General features: G+C 46.1%; 1 protein-coding gene across 1 annotated transcript in view; it reads right to left on the reverse strand.

Moving 5' to 3' along the window:
• LOC308332245 (ankyrin repeat and IBR domain-containing protein 1-like) overlaps window positions 1-15,203 on the reverse strand; it is a 57,707-nt gene that overhangs the window by 12,218 nt on the left and 30,286 nt on the right. The window contains 13 exon segments of the mRNA XM_080788019.1: window positions 376-481; window positions 1,162-1,218; window positions 2,168-2,219; window positions 2,334-2,512; window positions 3,347-3,492; window positions 4,790-4,856; window positions 5,408-5,494; window positions 8,541-8,675; window positions 9,160-9,217; window positions 9,219-9,288; window positions 11,060-11,148; window positions 13,284-13,444; window positions 13,803-13,947. Of these exon segments, the coding sequence (XP_080644145.1) occupies window positions 376-481; window positions 1,162-1,218; window positions 2,168-2,219; window positions 2,334-2,512; window positions 3,347-3,492; window positions 4,790-4,856; window positions 5,408-5,494; window positions 8,541-8,675; window positions 9,160-9,217; window positions 9,219-9,288; window positions 11,060-11,148; window positions 13,284-13,444; window positions 13,803-13,947 (1,352 nt within the window).

The following is a 15,203-nucleotide window of genomic DNA, read 5'->3' on the forward strand; positions in this document are numbered from 1 at the left end:
CTATAGCGTTGACTCCCATTGTTATACAAAGGAACGCGGAAGTGCTCGTTCTATCTCAACGGGATAGTTCCAGCCAATATAGGAGCCAATGTTTAGCAACTTATATAGAACCTATAGGCGCCCCGCTTTGCGGCGAGATCAAAGCGCGTCGCCACTCTGGAGCACGCGACGTCACGCGACATCGTCAGGGATGGAGGTCCCTGATGCCATCAATATCACGCCCATATATGGGCTGCGCTCGCCCATGCAGTCTGCTGTCAACTCAGGCGGAAGAAGTGTGTACGGGAGCGCTTCTCGCCCCCCTCAGGTGCCTTACTGGTGTGTACCTGTGCTGTGTGTGTGTGTGTGTGTGTGTGTGTGTGTGTGTGTGTGTACCTGTGTTGTCGGCTCTCCGGCCGGTCTCTGGCGTGCTGTTGTTGCTGCGGACGCTGTGCAGACGCCGCTGGCGGTGCCTGCGGCGGTACTGGAAGTCAACGTACTCCTAGTGTATGTGGAATACATACATGAATACATACATGAATACATACAGGAATACAACCATGAATACATACAGAAATACACACATAAATACATACAGAAATACACACATAAATACATACATGAATACATACATGAATACAAACATTAATACATAGAGAAATACATACATAAATACATACATGAATACATCCATGAATACATCCAGAAATACACACATAAATACATACATGAATACAAACATGAATACATAGAGAAATACATACATAAATACATACATGAATACATCCATGAATACATCCAGAAATACACACATAAATACATACATGAATACAAACATGAATACACAGAGAAATACATACATGAATACATCCATTAATACATAAAGAAATACATCCATAAATAAAAGACACACATAAATACATACATGAATACATACAGAAATACACACATAAATACACACATAAATACACACATAAATACATACAGAAATACACACATAAATACACACAAATACATACATAAATACACACAGAAATACATACAGACATACAGAAATAACGTACTCCTAAAAACATACAGACATCATACATACACAACATACAAACGCATGCATTTGTGTGTGTGCGTTACCTGTGTGTGTGTGTGTGTGTGTGTGTGTGTGTGTGTGTGCGTGTGTGTTACCTGTGTGTGTCTGTCTCTCTGCTCTCCGTCTCCCAGCACAGAGTGACGTGCCAGCATCTTCACAACACACACAGACACACGCACACGCACACACACACACACACACACACACACACACACACACACACACACACACACACACACACACACACACACACACACACACACACAGAGAGAGAGAGAGAGACCAGATCAGCTGTGGCCTGACGTATTCATAATTCCTACATTGAATCAAATGTAATACTTTTGAAGCCCCTTCATGACACTCGGTGCGTGTCGTTCCACAGGTGCTCCCGTTAGCAGAGTGGCTCAGAGCCTCGGCCTGGTGTGGCCCCAACATGTCCCCCATGCAGTCACTCCGGCTTAGTGGTTCCCCTTAATCCATTTTGGAGGAGGGAACCCCTTTTGGTGTTTTAGACATTCTTATAGTTTAGCTATTGAAAAATAGCAGATCTACAAGCTACAATAGCTCGCTACGAGCTATTTTTTTGAAAATTGAATCGTGAAAATGTGCCGCAAAGTCGGAGAATATATATATTTTTTTCAGAACGAATGTTTTTAACTCAAATCTTTGCTTCTTTTTGCTTCTTTTCTCTTACATGAAAAATGTGGGTTCCTTGACATGAAATATTGAGCACCACTGATATAGAAACATAGGTATGTCAATATATATTTTTTTAATTTCGACATCAGGCCAAAATGCGTTAACCTAGACGGGATCATGATGAGGCCAGTGACAGTGAGATGTGCGAAAAACCAAAGAAGAAGAAGAAGAAGGAGAGCCCCCTGACCAACCAGGAAGTGTAGCCCCTCCTCGGCCTCCTCCAAGGCCCCAGTGAGGCTCTCCAACGATGAGGCGCTCGATCGGCCCTAGTGGTAAGAGGTGGGGACTGCAGGCGGAACCGTGGAGTTATGACGAGGAAACCCGTGCAGCTGGGCTTTAGCGTGCGTATGCGTGTGTGTGCGTGTGTGTGTGTGTGTGTGTGTGTGTGTGTGTGTCTCTTACTTCAGGAGAGGCGAAGCCCAGGTACTCCCAATCCCACGATCCTCCAGGGAAGCTACGGAGAGAGGAGACACGCCTGTCATTAACTGCCAGGTGCCCTGCGTTGTGCATCACGAGTGTGGGGTCGGAACGTTTCAGAGTATGTGTGTGTGTGTGTGTGCGTGCGTACTTCCTGCGCGGGGCCTCTGGGGACTCGTTGGGGGCCACGCCGCGCGCCACCGAGGCCAGGAACTCCTGTCTCTTCTGCTGGACGAGGCGCGCCGCCGAGACGATCTTGTGCCGCGGCGTCCGCAGGTACGGACGGTTGACCTTCTGGGCCAGGTCCTCCACCACCATCTCTAGGTCCGTCTGGACGGGACAGACAGGGGACACCATTTGTTTTTTTCATCCCACGGTTCTGCAACCCATTTTTTTTATTATCTAATGTAATCCTGGTCGCTAACACTTCCTCTGCCAACCTGGGGGGGGGGGAGAACATGTTGAGGGTACCTATACCATAGGGGACACGGGGAGAACACGGCAAACTCCACACAGAAAGGCCCTTTCGCCAACCCCGCCTCAGTTATGGGCACTGATGACGCGGAGGAGAGAACACGCCTCCAGCGCCCACAGTGCCCCCAGCGGGAATCGAACCCAGGACCTTCTTAGCTGTGAGGCGACAGCACTACCGACTGTGCCACCGTGCCCTCTAAGTAAGTGTGCAGTTCTAGCCAGTAAAACAATATGAAGTCACTGAACACTAGAGAACGTTGTGAGCCCACAATGAAATATGGCTGCGATGTTAGAAAAGCTGCAGTTCTTAGTCCCGACTGACTTTGCTGTGTCTCTTTCCCCCACAAATCTCTCTAGCCGTTTCCTGTCTACAGTACCTGCTGTGGTCCATCAATAAAAAGGCAAAAAAATATAAAAAAATAAAAAGATGCAGTTCTAGCGCGGACGTGCAATTATGTTTAATTTGACCACTCTTCTGAAATTACAAGATCTACAAGCTCACAACGCGTTGCATCCGCGGCAGGTTGTGAGCGTGTAGGTCTTCCATTTTGTGTACACTAATGTACAAGTTAATGTACTTTGTGTACAAGTACTGTATAACTTGGGATCCAGACAGACGTGCGTGCGACTGCGCCCAGGTGTGCATGTGTGTGTGTGTGTGTGTGTGTGTGTGTGCGCGTGCGTGCGTACCTGCATCAGCTCATATATCTCCTTCACGGTGCTGCCCTGCGTCAGGAAGAATCCGTACGGGTACGAACACTTCAGCACGCGCCTCGTCTTCAGCAGCTCACACACGCCGTCCTCGATGAAGCGCGTGTCTGGAGGGGTGCCCTCTCCTGGTGACACACGGTATTTACAACGCAGGCATTATAGCACATTATCCACATATAAATGCAGAGAGACAGGGTAGCGTCTCAGTAAACTATAGGATCATAGAATGCAGAGAGACAGGGTAGCGTCTCAGTAAACTATAGGATCATAGAATGCAGAGAGACAGTGTAGCGTCTCAGTAAACTATAGGATCATAGAATGCAGAGAGACAGGGTAGCGTCTCAGTAAACTATAGGATCATAGAATGCAGAGAGACAGGGTAGCGTCTCAGTAAACTATAGGATCATAGAATGCAGAGAGACAGTGTAGCGTCTCAGTAAACTATAGGATCACAGAATGCAGAGAGACAGTGTAGCGTCTCAGTAAACTATAGGATCACAGAATGCAGAGAGACAGTGTAGCGTCTCAGTAAACTATAGGATCACAGAATGCAGAGAGACAGTGTAGCGTCTCAGTAAACTATAGGATCACAGAATGCAGAGAGACAGGGTAGCGTCTCAGTAAACTATAGGATCATAGAATGCAGAGAGACAGTGTAGCGTCTCAGTAAACTATAGGATCACAGAATGCAGAGAGACAGTGTAGCGTCTCAGTAAACTATAGGATCACAGAATGCAGAGAGACAGTGTAGCGTCTCAGTAAACTATAGGATCACAGAATGCAGAGAGACAGGGTAGCGTCTCAGTAAACTATAGGATCATAGAATGCAGAGAGACAGTGTAGCGTCTCAGTAAACTATAGGATCATAGAATGCAGAGAGACAAGACACAGAGTAGTGAGACAGGTCACAGATCAGTGAGACAGCACACAGGGCAGTGAGACAGGTCACAGAGCAGTGAGAGAGCAGTGAGACAGGACACAGAGCAGTGAGACAGGACACAGAGCAGTGAGCCGGGACACAGGGCAGTGAGACAGGTCACAGAGCAGTGAGACAGGACACATAGCAGTGAGACAGGACACAGAGCAGTGAGACAGGTCACAGAGCAGTGATACAGGACACAGAGCAGTGAGACAGGACACAGAGCAGTGAGACAGGTCACAGAGCAGTGATACAGGACACAGAGCAGTGAGACAGGACACAGAGCAGTGAGACAGGACACAGAGCAGTGAGACAGCACACAGAGCAGTGAGACAGGACACAGAGCAGTGAGACAGGACACAGAGCAGTGAGACAGGACACAGAGCAGTGAGACAGGTCACAGAGCAGTGAGACAGGACACAGATCAGTGAGACAGGACACAGAGCAGTGAGACAGGACACAGAGCAGTGAGACAGGACACAGAGCAGTGAGACAGGACGTACGGCAGATGAAAGCTCTACTCAGCTGCTCCATCTTCTCCTTGGCTGTTTTCAGCAGCTTCTGTTCCAGCTGAGAGGGGGCGAGTGACATAGAGAGAGAGAGAGAGAGAGAGAGAGAGAGAGAGAGAGAGAGAGAGAGAGAGAGAGAGAGAGGCAGAGAACCACACAGTCATAATGGACTCACATTTGGGTGAGCGGTGAGTCTTTTACCACCGCGGCTCAGTGACGCCATGTTGTAGTTTTAGTAAAAACAGAGAGATGTGTTCGGGTGAGCGGTGAGACGCTTACCACCGCGGCTCAGTGACGTCATGTTGTAGTTTTAGTAAAAACAGAGAGGTGCGTTTGGGTGAGCGGTGAGTCTCTCACCACCGCGGCTCAGTGACGTCATGTTGTAGTTTTAGTAAAAACAGAGAGGTGCGTTTGGGTGAGCGGTGAGTCTCTTACCACCGCGGCTCAGTGACGTCATGTTGTAGTTTTAGTAAAAACAGAGAGGTGTGTTTGGGTGAGCGGTGAGTCTCTTATCACCGCCGGTCAGCTCTTCACCGAAAGCTCAACACACACACACACACACACACTATAGCCTCCCTGTACTGTGCGTGTGCGCGCATGCGTGCGTGTTACCTTGTAGCTGTGCTCGTGGTTCTTGAAGCGGCTGTAATAGTGCATGAAGCGGTCAAGCTCCTGGAAACTCTTGTGCTTCTTTTCAGCCTGAAACACACACACACACACACACACACACACACACAGACACACAATGTGTGTAAAGAAAGATGTAAAGACGTCTGGCTTATCACAGAGATGAACCACGCGGGGAATGTGTGTACGTTCTCACTGAGGATGCGTGATATTCTGATACGTCCGTTGCTATGAGTTCCACTGTTCTATCATGGCGTGCTATGTATACATTCCTTTGTATGCATGACAGCCGTTCAGGAAACGGTGTTTCTGTGATCTGTTCTGTGGCGCGGTGCAAGCAGTGAGGGGCCCCGAGTTCTGGGGAACCAGATGGAAAGATGGGAAGTCTGGTGGGGAAGGACTTGTAGTCTGGCTTGTGGTCAGATCAAATGCTTGGCTGCGCTGTCGTGCCCCAAACTAAATCTGAGTCTGGGGGAGAGAGAAAAAAAAAAAGTCTACAGACCAGAGACTCAAACTGGCTTCTGTGATTCCCCTAGTGAGCTTTAAAAGGATTGCCATTGCGGGCACACTTCCCAGACACTGCTCCTGATTTGACGTAGTTCGCTTGCTTTTTGAGTGGGACCCCCCACACGGTAACTCTGTCATTTCTCTACCGTTTCGGACGTGGGGCGGCTCGCCGGAATCGGCCCGGCGCGTTCCTGGGGGTCTGGATGTTCCGGGGACCCCCACATGGTAACTCTCATTTCTCTACCGTTTCGGACGTGCATGGGGCGGCTTGCCGGAACCGGGCCGCCCCCCCTGGCTGTGGTCTTGTGGGTCTGGAATTTCCGTGCCCCCCCCCCCCGGGGACCCCCCGCACGGAGTTGCACCGCTCACTTCACACGGGTGTGATTTTTAGTTCATGAGCAACTTTTGTTGCTTCGTTTTTATATATTATTAGCCTTTATTGGTTGCGTTATTAGACGCTCCTGTTTCTTCGGTACTGTATTTTAATGAACGTTGCATGTTTGTCCTGTTATTGTCTTGTGTGTATCGTTACTGACAGAGCTGTGTCACTTATTCCGCCCTCTGCTCTTGGCCAGTTCACACTCGTAAAAGAGACCTCAGTCTCAATGTGGTTTCTACTGGTTAAATAAAAGGCTAAATAACTAAAAATTAAATTATTGTGAATGTTGACTGTGAGAGGGAGGGTGACTGACTTAAGCAGTCACTACCTGGCCTGAGTCAAACTAGAACTGGACTCAGAGCTGGGTGTGGCAGCGCACCTGTTGTGCATCATGGACTTGATCAAGGCACAACAGGTTAAATCAATCATCTCCACAAAAACACTGAGAAGAGAGCCTCTGTCGGGACAGTGGAGAGCCACCTGCTCTCCCGTGTAAACTATTATTGTGATGCTTTCAAATTGTTATTCCCTTGACTCGGAGGTTTAAAGCGACAAACTTAAGGAAGTTGTCTTGTGTCCTTCCTTGCCCTGGGTAAGTGACGAGTCGGTCACAGTGACGATGTCCTCATCGAGTGCAGTGTTCTTAACTCATTCATCGCTACTAAGGGGTGCCAAAAAGTCCCTGAGCGCCAGTTTCTATAATTTATTTTATTTTATTTTTTATTTTTTATTTTTTATTTTTTATTTTATTTTATTTTATTTTATTTTATTTTATTTTATTTTATTTTATTTTATTTTATTTTATTTTATTTTATTTTATTTTTTTGCCCAACGTTATACACGTCCTAAAAAGACGATAAAGACGTCGTTGGCGTTAATTAAGTCCTTGGCAGACATTGAGTTAATGAACGAGTGTGAGACAGTCAGACAGAGTGATCAGCGTAGGGAAGACATGCCAGCTTCCCTTGGAGTTTTAGGTCCAGTTCCAGTGTTGTTGGTGTTGGCGTGTACATCCGTGAGCCGTGAGGAACAAACGGGTGTCCAGTTTAACGGCTGGGTTTCCTCCTAGAAGCCAAGAAAGTGTGTCTCTAACTCCCTGGCCAGTGTGTGTGTGTGTGTGTGTGTGTGTGTGTGTGTGTGTGTGTGTGTTAGGCATGTGAATCTCAGCACTGAGGCCGATTCCATACGCATCTCCATGCACTGCCAGCGATACGATATTTAGCGATACATGGAATCTCCTGGCGATGCGATGCAATTCTTCCCGATACGATGCGATTTGATGGCGATTCAATTCTGGACATTGCGATACGATACGATGCGATACGATGCGATTTGATGGCGATTCAATTCTGGACATTGCGATACGATACGATGCGATACGATGCCATTTGATGGCGATTCAACACAATAGAAAGGATTCATATTAAACTCAATTAATTTCCCAAAACATGTAAAAATGCATTACATTTAAATTCAAAGCAATGTATTGTTTTACTGTATAGGTTAGTATTATAGCTCTGCATCTCAAACAACCCAACTTATAGAATTCTGTAAGTAAACAAAGGGTCTGCTCTCTGCTGGTTATTGTGGAATCGTTAGATTACTAATTATCATAGGCTATAGTATAATTATTATACCTCAGAGGTCAATTTGAGGTTTTGAGTATAGAGGGTTCAAGAGATTAAAATGTAATAGCCTATCGTTCATCAATTAACGTTACTAACATATGAATAGAAAATAAACAAATAGACATATATTTTTTACAGGTCACACTGGTAGTGCTGTCAAACAAGTCTATGTCTAGTTTAACCTGCAACACAGTTGTATAATATAATAGCCTATGTATAGTGGTTGCTTGACCCTGGGCTGCATGTATTATTAACAATATTACAATATAACAATATAATTAAACGCAAGCAGTACACCCGGCTGTGGCGTTGTTGTTGTTGTTGTACACGTGTGTGCAGACCGCAGAAGCTTTCTTTAATTACAAATTGATGATCGCGACGCAGATTCGACATGATTTGCGTCGGAGAATCAGCAAGAACAGCTGTGGAGTGTGGATCATTAGCAGCATGCAGCGCTACAGTGAAAAGCCAACTGATCGACGGATAAAGCTCCTCGGACAGCTATTTTATAAAGTAAATGGATTTTACCGGTGCAAGCACTCTGCTTGCATCGATTATTTTCCACATGACTAGTGTGTGTGTGTGTGTGTGTGTGTGTACCTACCTCTACAGTCATGTCTTTAGACTGCTCCTCCAGCTGGTTGATGACCTCATAACGAGTACAGCGGTAATATCCTCCTGTAGAAGAACTGTGCTTCTTCCATTCCTCCAGGCAGATCCAACAGAAGTCATACTTACACTGGGAGAGAGACATAGAGACACAGAGAGAGAGAGAGAGAGAGAGAGAGAGAGAGAGAGAGAGAGAGAGAGAGAGAGAGAGAGAGAGAGTGAATGATAGAGAGTGAATGACTACTCACTCCGCGAATGACTACGTCATTTAATTACATTCCATCCCTGTTTAGTTAGAAGTTAGGTTAGACTTACAGTATAAGTTAGGTTTAGGGGTTGGAAAAATATTGAATTATACTTATTTGCGTTCCAGTGCCATGCACCGAAAAAATAGCCGATCTACAAGTTCGAGCCGAGAGAGCCATCTTTCAAGCTCTTGGCTTACAGTTGAAAATGGCAAGTAAGTCGCTCTGGATTAAGAGCGTCTGCTAAATGCCTAAATTGTAAATTGCATATCCGAACGCACCGACAAACGAGTGTGTGTGCGTGCGCGGCTGTGTGTGTGTGCGTGGCTGTGTGTGCGTGCATGCGGCTGTGTGTGTGTGCGTGCGTACCTTGGCACACTGCATGTGGTTGCAGCCCTCGTTCTTCTGAATGGGTGACTTGCAGTTGGCAGGGTTTGGAGTTGGTCAGCAGCCACAGACAGTTGGCAGCGTCCTCATAGGCCTCGCCCACCCCCGCCACTGCGCTCACACACACACACACACACACACACACACACACACACACTCACGTTAACAAACTAGGTCTGGATAAGCAAACACACCTATATGCTGAAGAATGTGGCGATCTGAGCACTCAAAAAAAGTATCAATGTTTTTAGGAGAGGGTTGATGTAAAAATTAAGGTATTTTATTAAGAAAGTATACCTTGCTTTCAATAATGTAACTTTTGAGAGCGTGTAGCATGAAACCAAAGAGAGTTAAAGATCTATATGAGGGTCCATTTGGTTACCAGCTCTCCGTCATTTAGCTGCACATGGGGACCACCTGGAACCCCCTCAAGGACCGCTGTTTGAAAACCCACTCGTTTTAAGTGTTAGCCCATTTTGACCATGGGAACGATTCTACAAAATGTCTTCTAAATCCTGACAGTTCTCTGAAAAACCCTCTGTTTCTGTCAGTCGTTCTCAAACATTTTCATGTCAAGGACCCCCAAGATTATATGTAATTGGCCGCCGACCCCCCCCCCCTTCTGAAAATATGTTGTTCCAGGGACTCCCGGCCCCTCCAGAAGCAAAGATTTGAGTTTTAAACTTTGACTCAGAAAGAATATACATATTCAAAGATTTGCGCCACACTTTCACGATTTTTCAAAAATAGCAGACCTGTGAGCTTGTAGATCTGCTATTTTTTCAAGTATAACATAATGCTTTAAAACACCAAAAGGGGTTCCCGTCCAGAAAGGTTTAAAAAGGTAACCATCGATGCCATAATACTACTAATTGACGATTGCTCTCAAATCTACAAAAAAAAGGAAATAAAGAAAAGAAAAAAAAACATGCAGGGAATGTTCAATATTATGCTGGCAAAACATTAGCTTGAAGCAAAACCGTTCAAAATACCTAATAGTGCCACTAGAGGGGGTAACGTCCCCAAGTTGGGAGACGATTTGAAGAGACATATAAATACCATATGATGCAAACAGAACAGATCAGAACACAAACGCTAACACTAAACACACACTTGTGCTTCCTTCTATGCATGAGGAGTCCAAGCTGGTTCTTTTCACCTGACAGGGGGGGGGGGGGGGGGAATTTCCATCAGGCGCCTCGGCTGGCCAGGGGATTTAATACTGAATTAAATTATAAACAATAGGCCTTGGTTTTCGCTCTTCAATTCATTGATGAGCTCTTTGGGATGACATGAAATCTCTATTCTGTTTAATTTCCAGTGTACCAGTTTTTACCCCAGCTGTCGTCAATCACTCATTCACAATCTGACCTTCTCAATCCTGCACCTGACATGTAACCCCTAAGTGTACCCCTCCCCCCCAAAAAATGAAAACACACTAAAACTAATAAAAACTAAATGAAACTATTCTCTGCCGAGACCCGCCCCCTCTAGACCAGAAACCGAACACGTCAGCTCAGGCTATACGTAGAGCGGCTATTTGAACTATTTGAACCCATTTAGGCCTGACGTCGAAATAAAAAAAAAAAATCTTCTAAATTCTGACAGTTTTCATGAAATACCTATGTTGCTGTATCAGTGGTTCTCAATATTTCATGTCAAGGACCCCAAAAAAGTAATGGCCGTCAACCCCATCTGAAAATATGTTGTTCCAGGGACCTCCCCAGTAGCAAAGATTTGAGTTAAAAAACTCGCTCTGTAAACAATATATATTCAAAGAGTTAAAAAGGTAAATGGCTAAATTGGTTTATGGATAAGGGTTGGCGCAAGATATAGGGCCTTATATGGACATGTCTGTGTATAATAGGTGAACAACACGTACGCTCCTGGGGTTTCATCTCAGTGACTTTCTGCAGCCAGTTCCTCCATGTCTGACAGTCACATGGTTCATGAGCCTCGCCCAGACACTCCCTGGGTGGGGGGGGGGGGGGGAGAGAGAGAGAGAGAGAGAGAGAGAGATAGAGATAGAGAGAGAGAGAGAGAGAGACAGAGACAGACAGACAGACAGATTAGCGAGAGAGATTTACCATTACAATGTAAGTAAGTACATTTTATTTGTAGAGCGCTCTGAAAATAGCAGATCTACAAGCTCACAACGTGTCACACTGAAACGCGCTGTGAGCTTGTAGATCTGCTATTTTCAGCATGCAACCAAGTCTAAAATCAGTCAACACGACGCCATCAAGGCCAGCATGCCAAAGTACAGTTCAGTCGTAGAAAACTGTCAAATGGACTAAACCATTTCCCGATGGCTAAAATATGACAAAAGCTATAAATGACATCTTATTCAAAAGACTATGGCCCTCATTTATCAATTGAGTGTAAAATCTGCCCCAAATTCGAGTGTAGGTTTCGTAGTACACCCACGTCGCCACGGCATTTATAAAGTGATCGCAAACAGCTGATCCTTCCTTAATTTCGTTTCAACGTTAATAAATGTGACGGCTGAAATCTATCTGGATCTATATGAAAGCAAGCTTCGCCCTCGTTTTTGCGACATGAACAACTGCAATACGATCCGGAAACCATGGTTACAGGGGAAAAAAAAGTTTCCCTCGCTTGCCTTGCTGCCCCCTCTCTCATATACATACACACACACACACACACACACACACACATAAAGCTACCCTGTCTGTTTCTCCTCTCGCTTCGCTTCCCTTGCTGCCCGCCTCACCCCCCCCCCCCCGCACGCACGCACGCACGCACATATCGCAATTTGCAAGGAACTGTCACTGTGTGTTCATGTTGTTAGTTGTATATTAAATTATTAAAGTCTTTTTAATTTAATATACAACAAGATATATTCGTGAACGAAAACCTGAACCTGTGAACCATGAATGAAATAACAAATAGGCACACACACGCATGCATATTGGTCCTCCTGTCCTGTCTGTCTGTCTCTCGCTATCACTGTGGTCCGTCCGTGACACCGTGACCAATTGACCATCATGCACGTCTCGTCAGTCTATTTAGATTGCCTCGCAGTCGCTAGTCGCTACAGTGGCTGGGCTGTCAACTGTCATTATATGAATGTGCAGCCAAAACCGTAGCCTCATGTGGCTGGCACTGGTGGTGGTGGCCTACCTATCTCCGATGCGGTTCCCACTTGCGCTGGCACGGTACATTTGGCATTCGAGCGAAGCGTCGGGTTTATTAAACGAGGAGGAAAGAAAGACATCGGCCTGCTGTAGATTAGGCTACAGTAGGCTACCCACGTTGGGACTCTCCGCAGCTGCAGCACTGCACTATACTCTCCAACGTCCCGTCATGGAAATATTTCAGCACAGACAGCCCAAATCCTTGCATGTATGCGCAGCTGCGCTCATGCAAAACACTGTTTAAATGGCTTAATGTATTCTTTTACTTTTTTCTTTTTTACATGTAGCCCATATACATACCTTGTATCAGGTACCAGTTTTATATAAACATTTTAGGAATGAATAGGCTACATATGTTTAGATGCCTGTGACAGCCTCTCAGCTGGTCAAACAACGCTGCTCCGCTGTTCTACGACAGAAAAACAGGTGAGGACAAAGCGTACGACAGCTCCCGACCAGACGTGACTTTTGTCCTGGCTCAAGTTCAATTTCAAGCTTTGGCGGAAATGGTAAATGCCGACAATTGTTTTTTAACCAGCAAAAGAGGTGTCCCTTGCCACAGTGTGTGTGTGTGTGTGTGTGTGTGTGTGTGTGTGTGTTTTACCAGCAGAAGAGGTGTCCCTTGCCACAGTGTGTGTGTGTGTGTGTGTGTGTGTGTTACCAGCAGAAGAGGTGTCCCTTGCCACAGTGTGTGTGTGTGTGTGTGTGTGTGTGTGTTACCAGCAGAAGAGGTGTCCCTTGCCACAGTGTGTGTGTGTGTGTGTGTGTGTGTGTGTGTGTTTACCAGCAGAAGAGGTGTCCCTTGCCACAGTGTGTGTGTGTGTGTGTGTTTACCAGCAGAAGAGGTGTCCCTTGCCACAGTGTGTGTGTGTGTGTGTGTGTGTGTGTGTGTTTACCAGCAGAAGAGGTGTCCCTTGCCACAGTGTGTGTGTGTGTGTGTGTGTTTACCAGCAGAAGAGGTGTCCCTTGCCACAGTCCACGGCGGGGGAGGGCAGCAGGGGGAAGCTGTGGGGGTCCGTGTCCCCCGGGCCGGGCCGCGTCAGACGGACCGCCCGCTCACAGCGCACCGCCGGACACCAGCGGATGGCCGGGTTGTTCTCCACAAACGCCTGGTGGAGGGGGGGAGGGGGGGGGGGGTGTCAGAGAGGGAGGGAGGGGGCCAGAGAGGGAGATTTGAGGACAGATTCTACAAATGTCTTCTGAATCATGACAGGTTTCTGAAAAAAACGTGGTTTCAAATCAGTGGTTCTCAAACTATTCCATGTCAAGGACCCCCGAATATCCAAATATGTATTTGGCCGCCGACCCCCCATCTGAAAAGAAGTTGTTCCAGGGTGTCTGCGTGCGTGTACAGTGCTATGCGTGCGTGTACAGTGCGTGCGTGCGTGCGTGTACAGTGCGTGCGTGTGTGCGTGTACAGTGCGTGCGTGTGTGCGTGTACAGTGCGTGCGTGCGTGCGTGCAGTACCTTGATGTCAAACTGCAGGTATCTCTGGTCCATCTCTCTGGACACTATGCTCTCTATAACGGCCACAGGGACCAGCTGGTAACAATCATAGGCTGGACAGAAGATGTTGTGGGCGTCGCCCTCCTGGATCTTCACGTTCAGGAACCTGACACGCACGCACGCACGCACGCACGCAGGCGCAGGCGCACGCACACACACACACACACACACACACACACACACACACACACACACACACACACACACACACACACACACACACACACACACACACACACACACACACACACACACACACACACACACACACACACACACACACACACAGAATACAGAGAGACGGTGTAGTGTTCTTAAAGGGGAACACCACTCATTTTCAACATTTCACGATGTCAATAATATCACTTAGAGCTGTTGTGTGGAAATAAATACAAAAGTCTCCCCATGCTGTGTTTCCTAGAACTGGAGGTCTGAAAAAAAATCATTAAAGGACCACTTCACCACTTTTCAAACTATCTTCATATAATAGGTCCTCACTAATAATCATGAAAAAAAGGCATGATTTTTTTCTACTCAGTCTGTGTCTCATAGGACGGCTGTGGGCAGTTTAGAAACAGTCTTCCAGTGACATCATCATTAGGCAGATGTTTTTTTTTTTAAACAAGATTTCTTTACAAAAATAATTCGATTTTGATTATCGTGAGAACGACGGCTTCCATTTTCGCATTGCAACTTTTCAGGACTAGAAAGCCTGCAGTTTCTATTAGCTTATATTCCCCATTGATGATGTCACTGGAAGACGGTTTCTGAACTGCCCACAGCCCTCCTGAGACACAGACCGAGTAGAAAAAAATTGCACCATTTTTTCATGATTATTAGTGAGGACCTATTATATGAAGATAGGTTGAAAAGTGTTGAAGTGGTCCTTTAACATTGTGAATCACATCTTGGTGATTTCATCAAGATGCAGCCTACTTCACCATGTCGATGATTTTTTTCAGACCAGATCGGGGGGCTTTTCAGAGCAAAATCTGCCCGATCTCCTTTGGCACTATAGAGCGCCTTTATTTTGGAAAAATGACGGCGCATTCACGGTGTTAACCTTGTGGTTAAACAGTTTTGACGGCCGCTAATTGTTCAATCCAGGGTTCCACCGCACGTAATACGACATTTTGTTTCATGTGTTTAATTTGCCGTATTTTAATAATATTTGATTAAAATGCGGGTTACGCGTTTTATGGCGTCAAACTGTTTTAAGAAGGAAATACAGGAAGAAAAAAAAGCCTTGGTAACAAAACCATGACAACAAAAGATGACCAGCGTGTATCATGGCCAGCAGAACTAGGTCAAGTGCTACTACGGGTTACACACACACACACGCATGCATATACAAACTAACGC

The sequence above is a fragment of the Protomyctophum bolini genome (assembly GCF_963924005.1).
Source record: "Protomyctophum bolini genome assembly, chromosome: 17".
In the NCBI taxonomy this organism is placed as follows: domain Eukaryota; kingdom Metazoa; phylum Chordata; class Actinopteri; order Myctophiformes; family Myctophidae; genus Protomyctophum; species Protomyctophum bolini.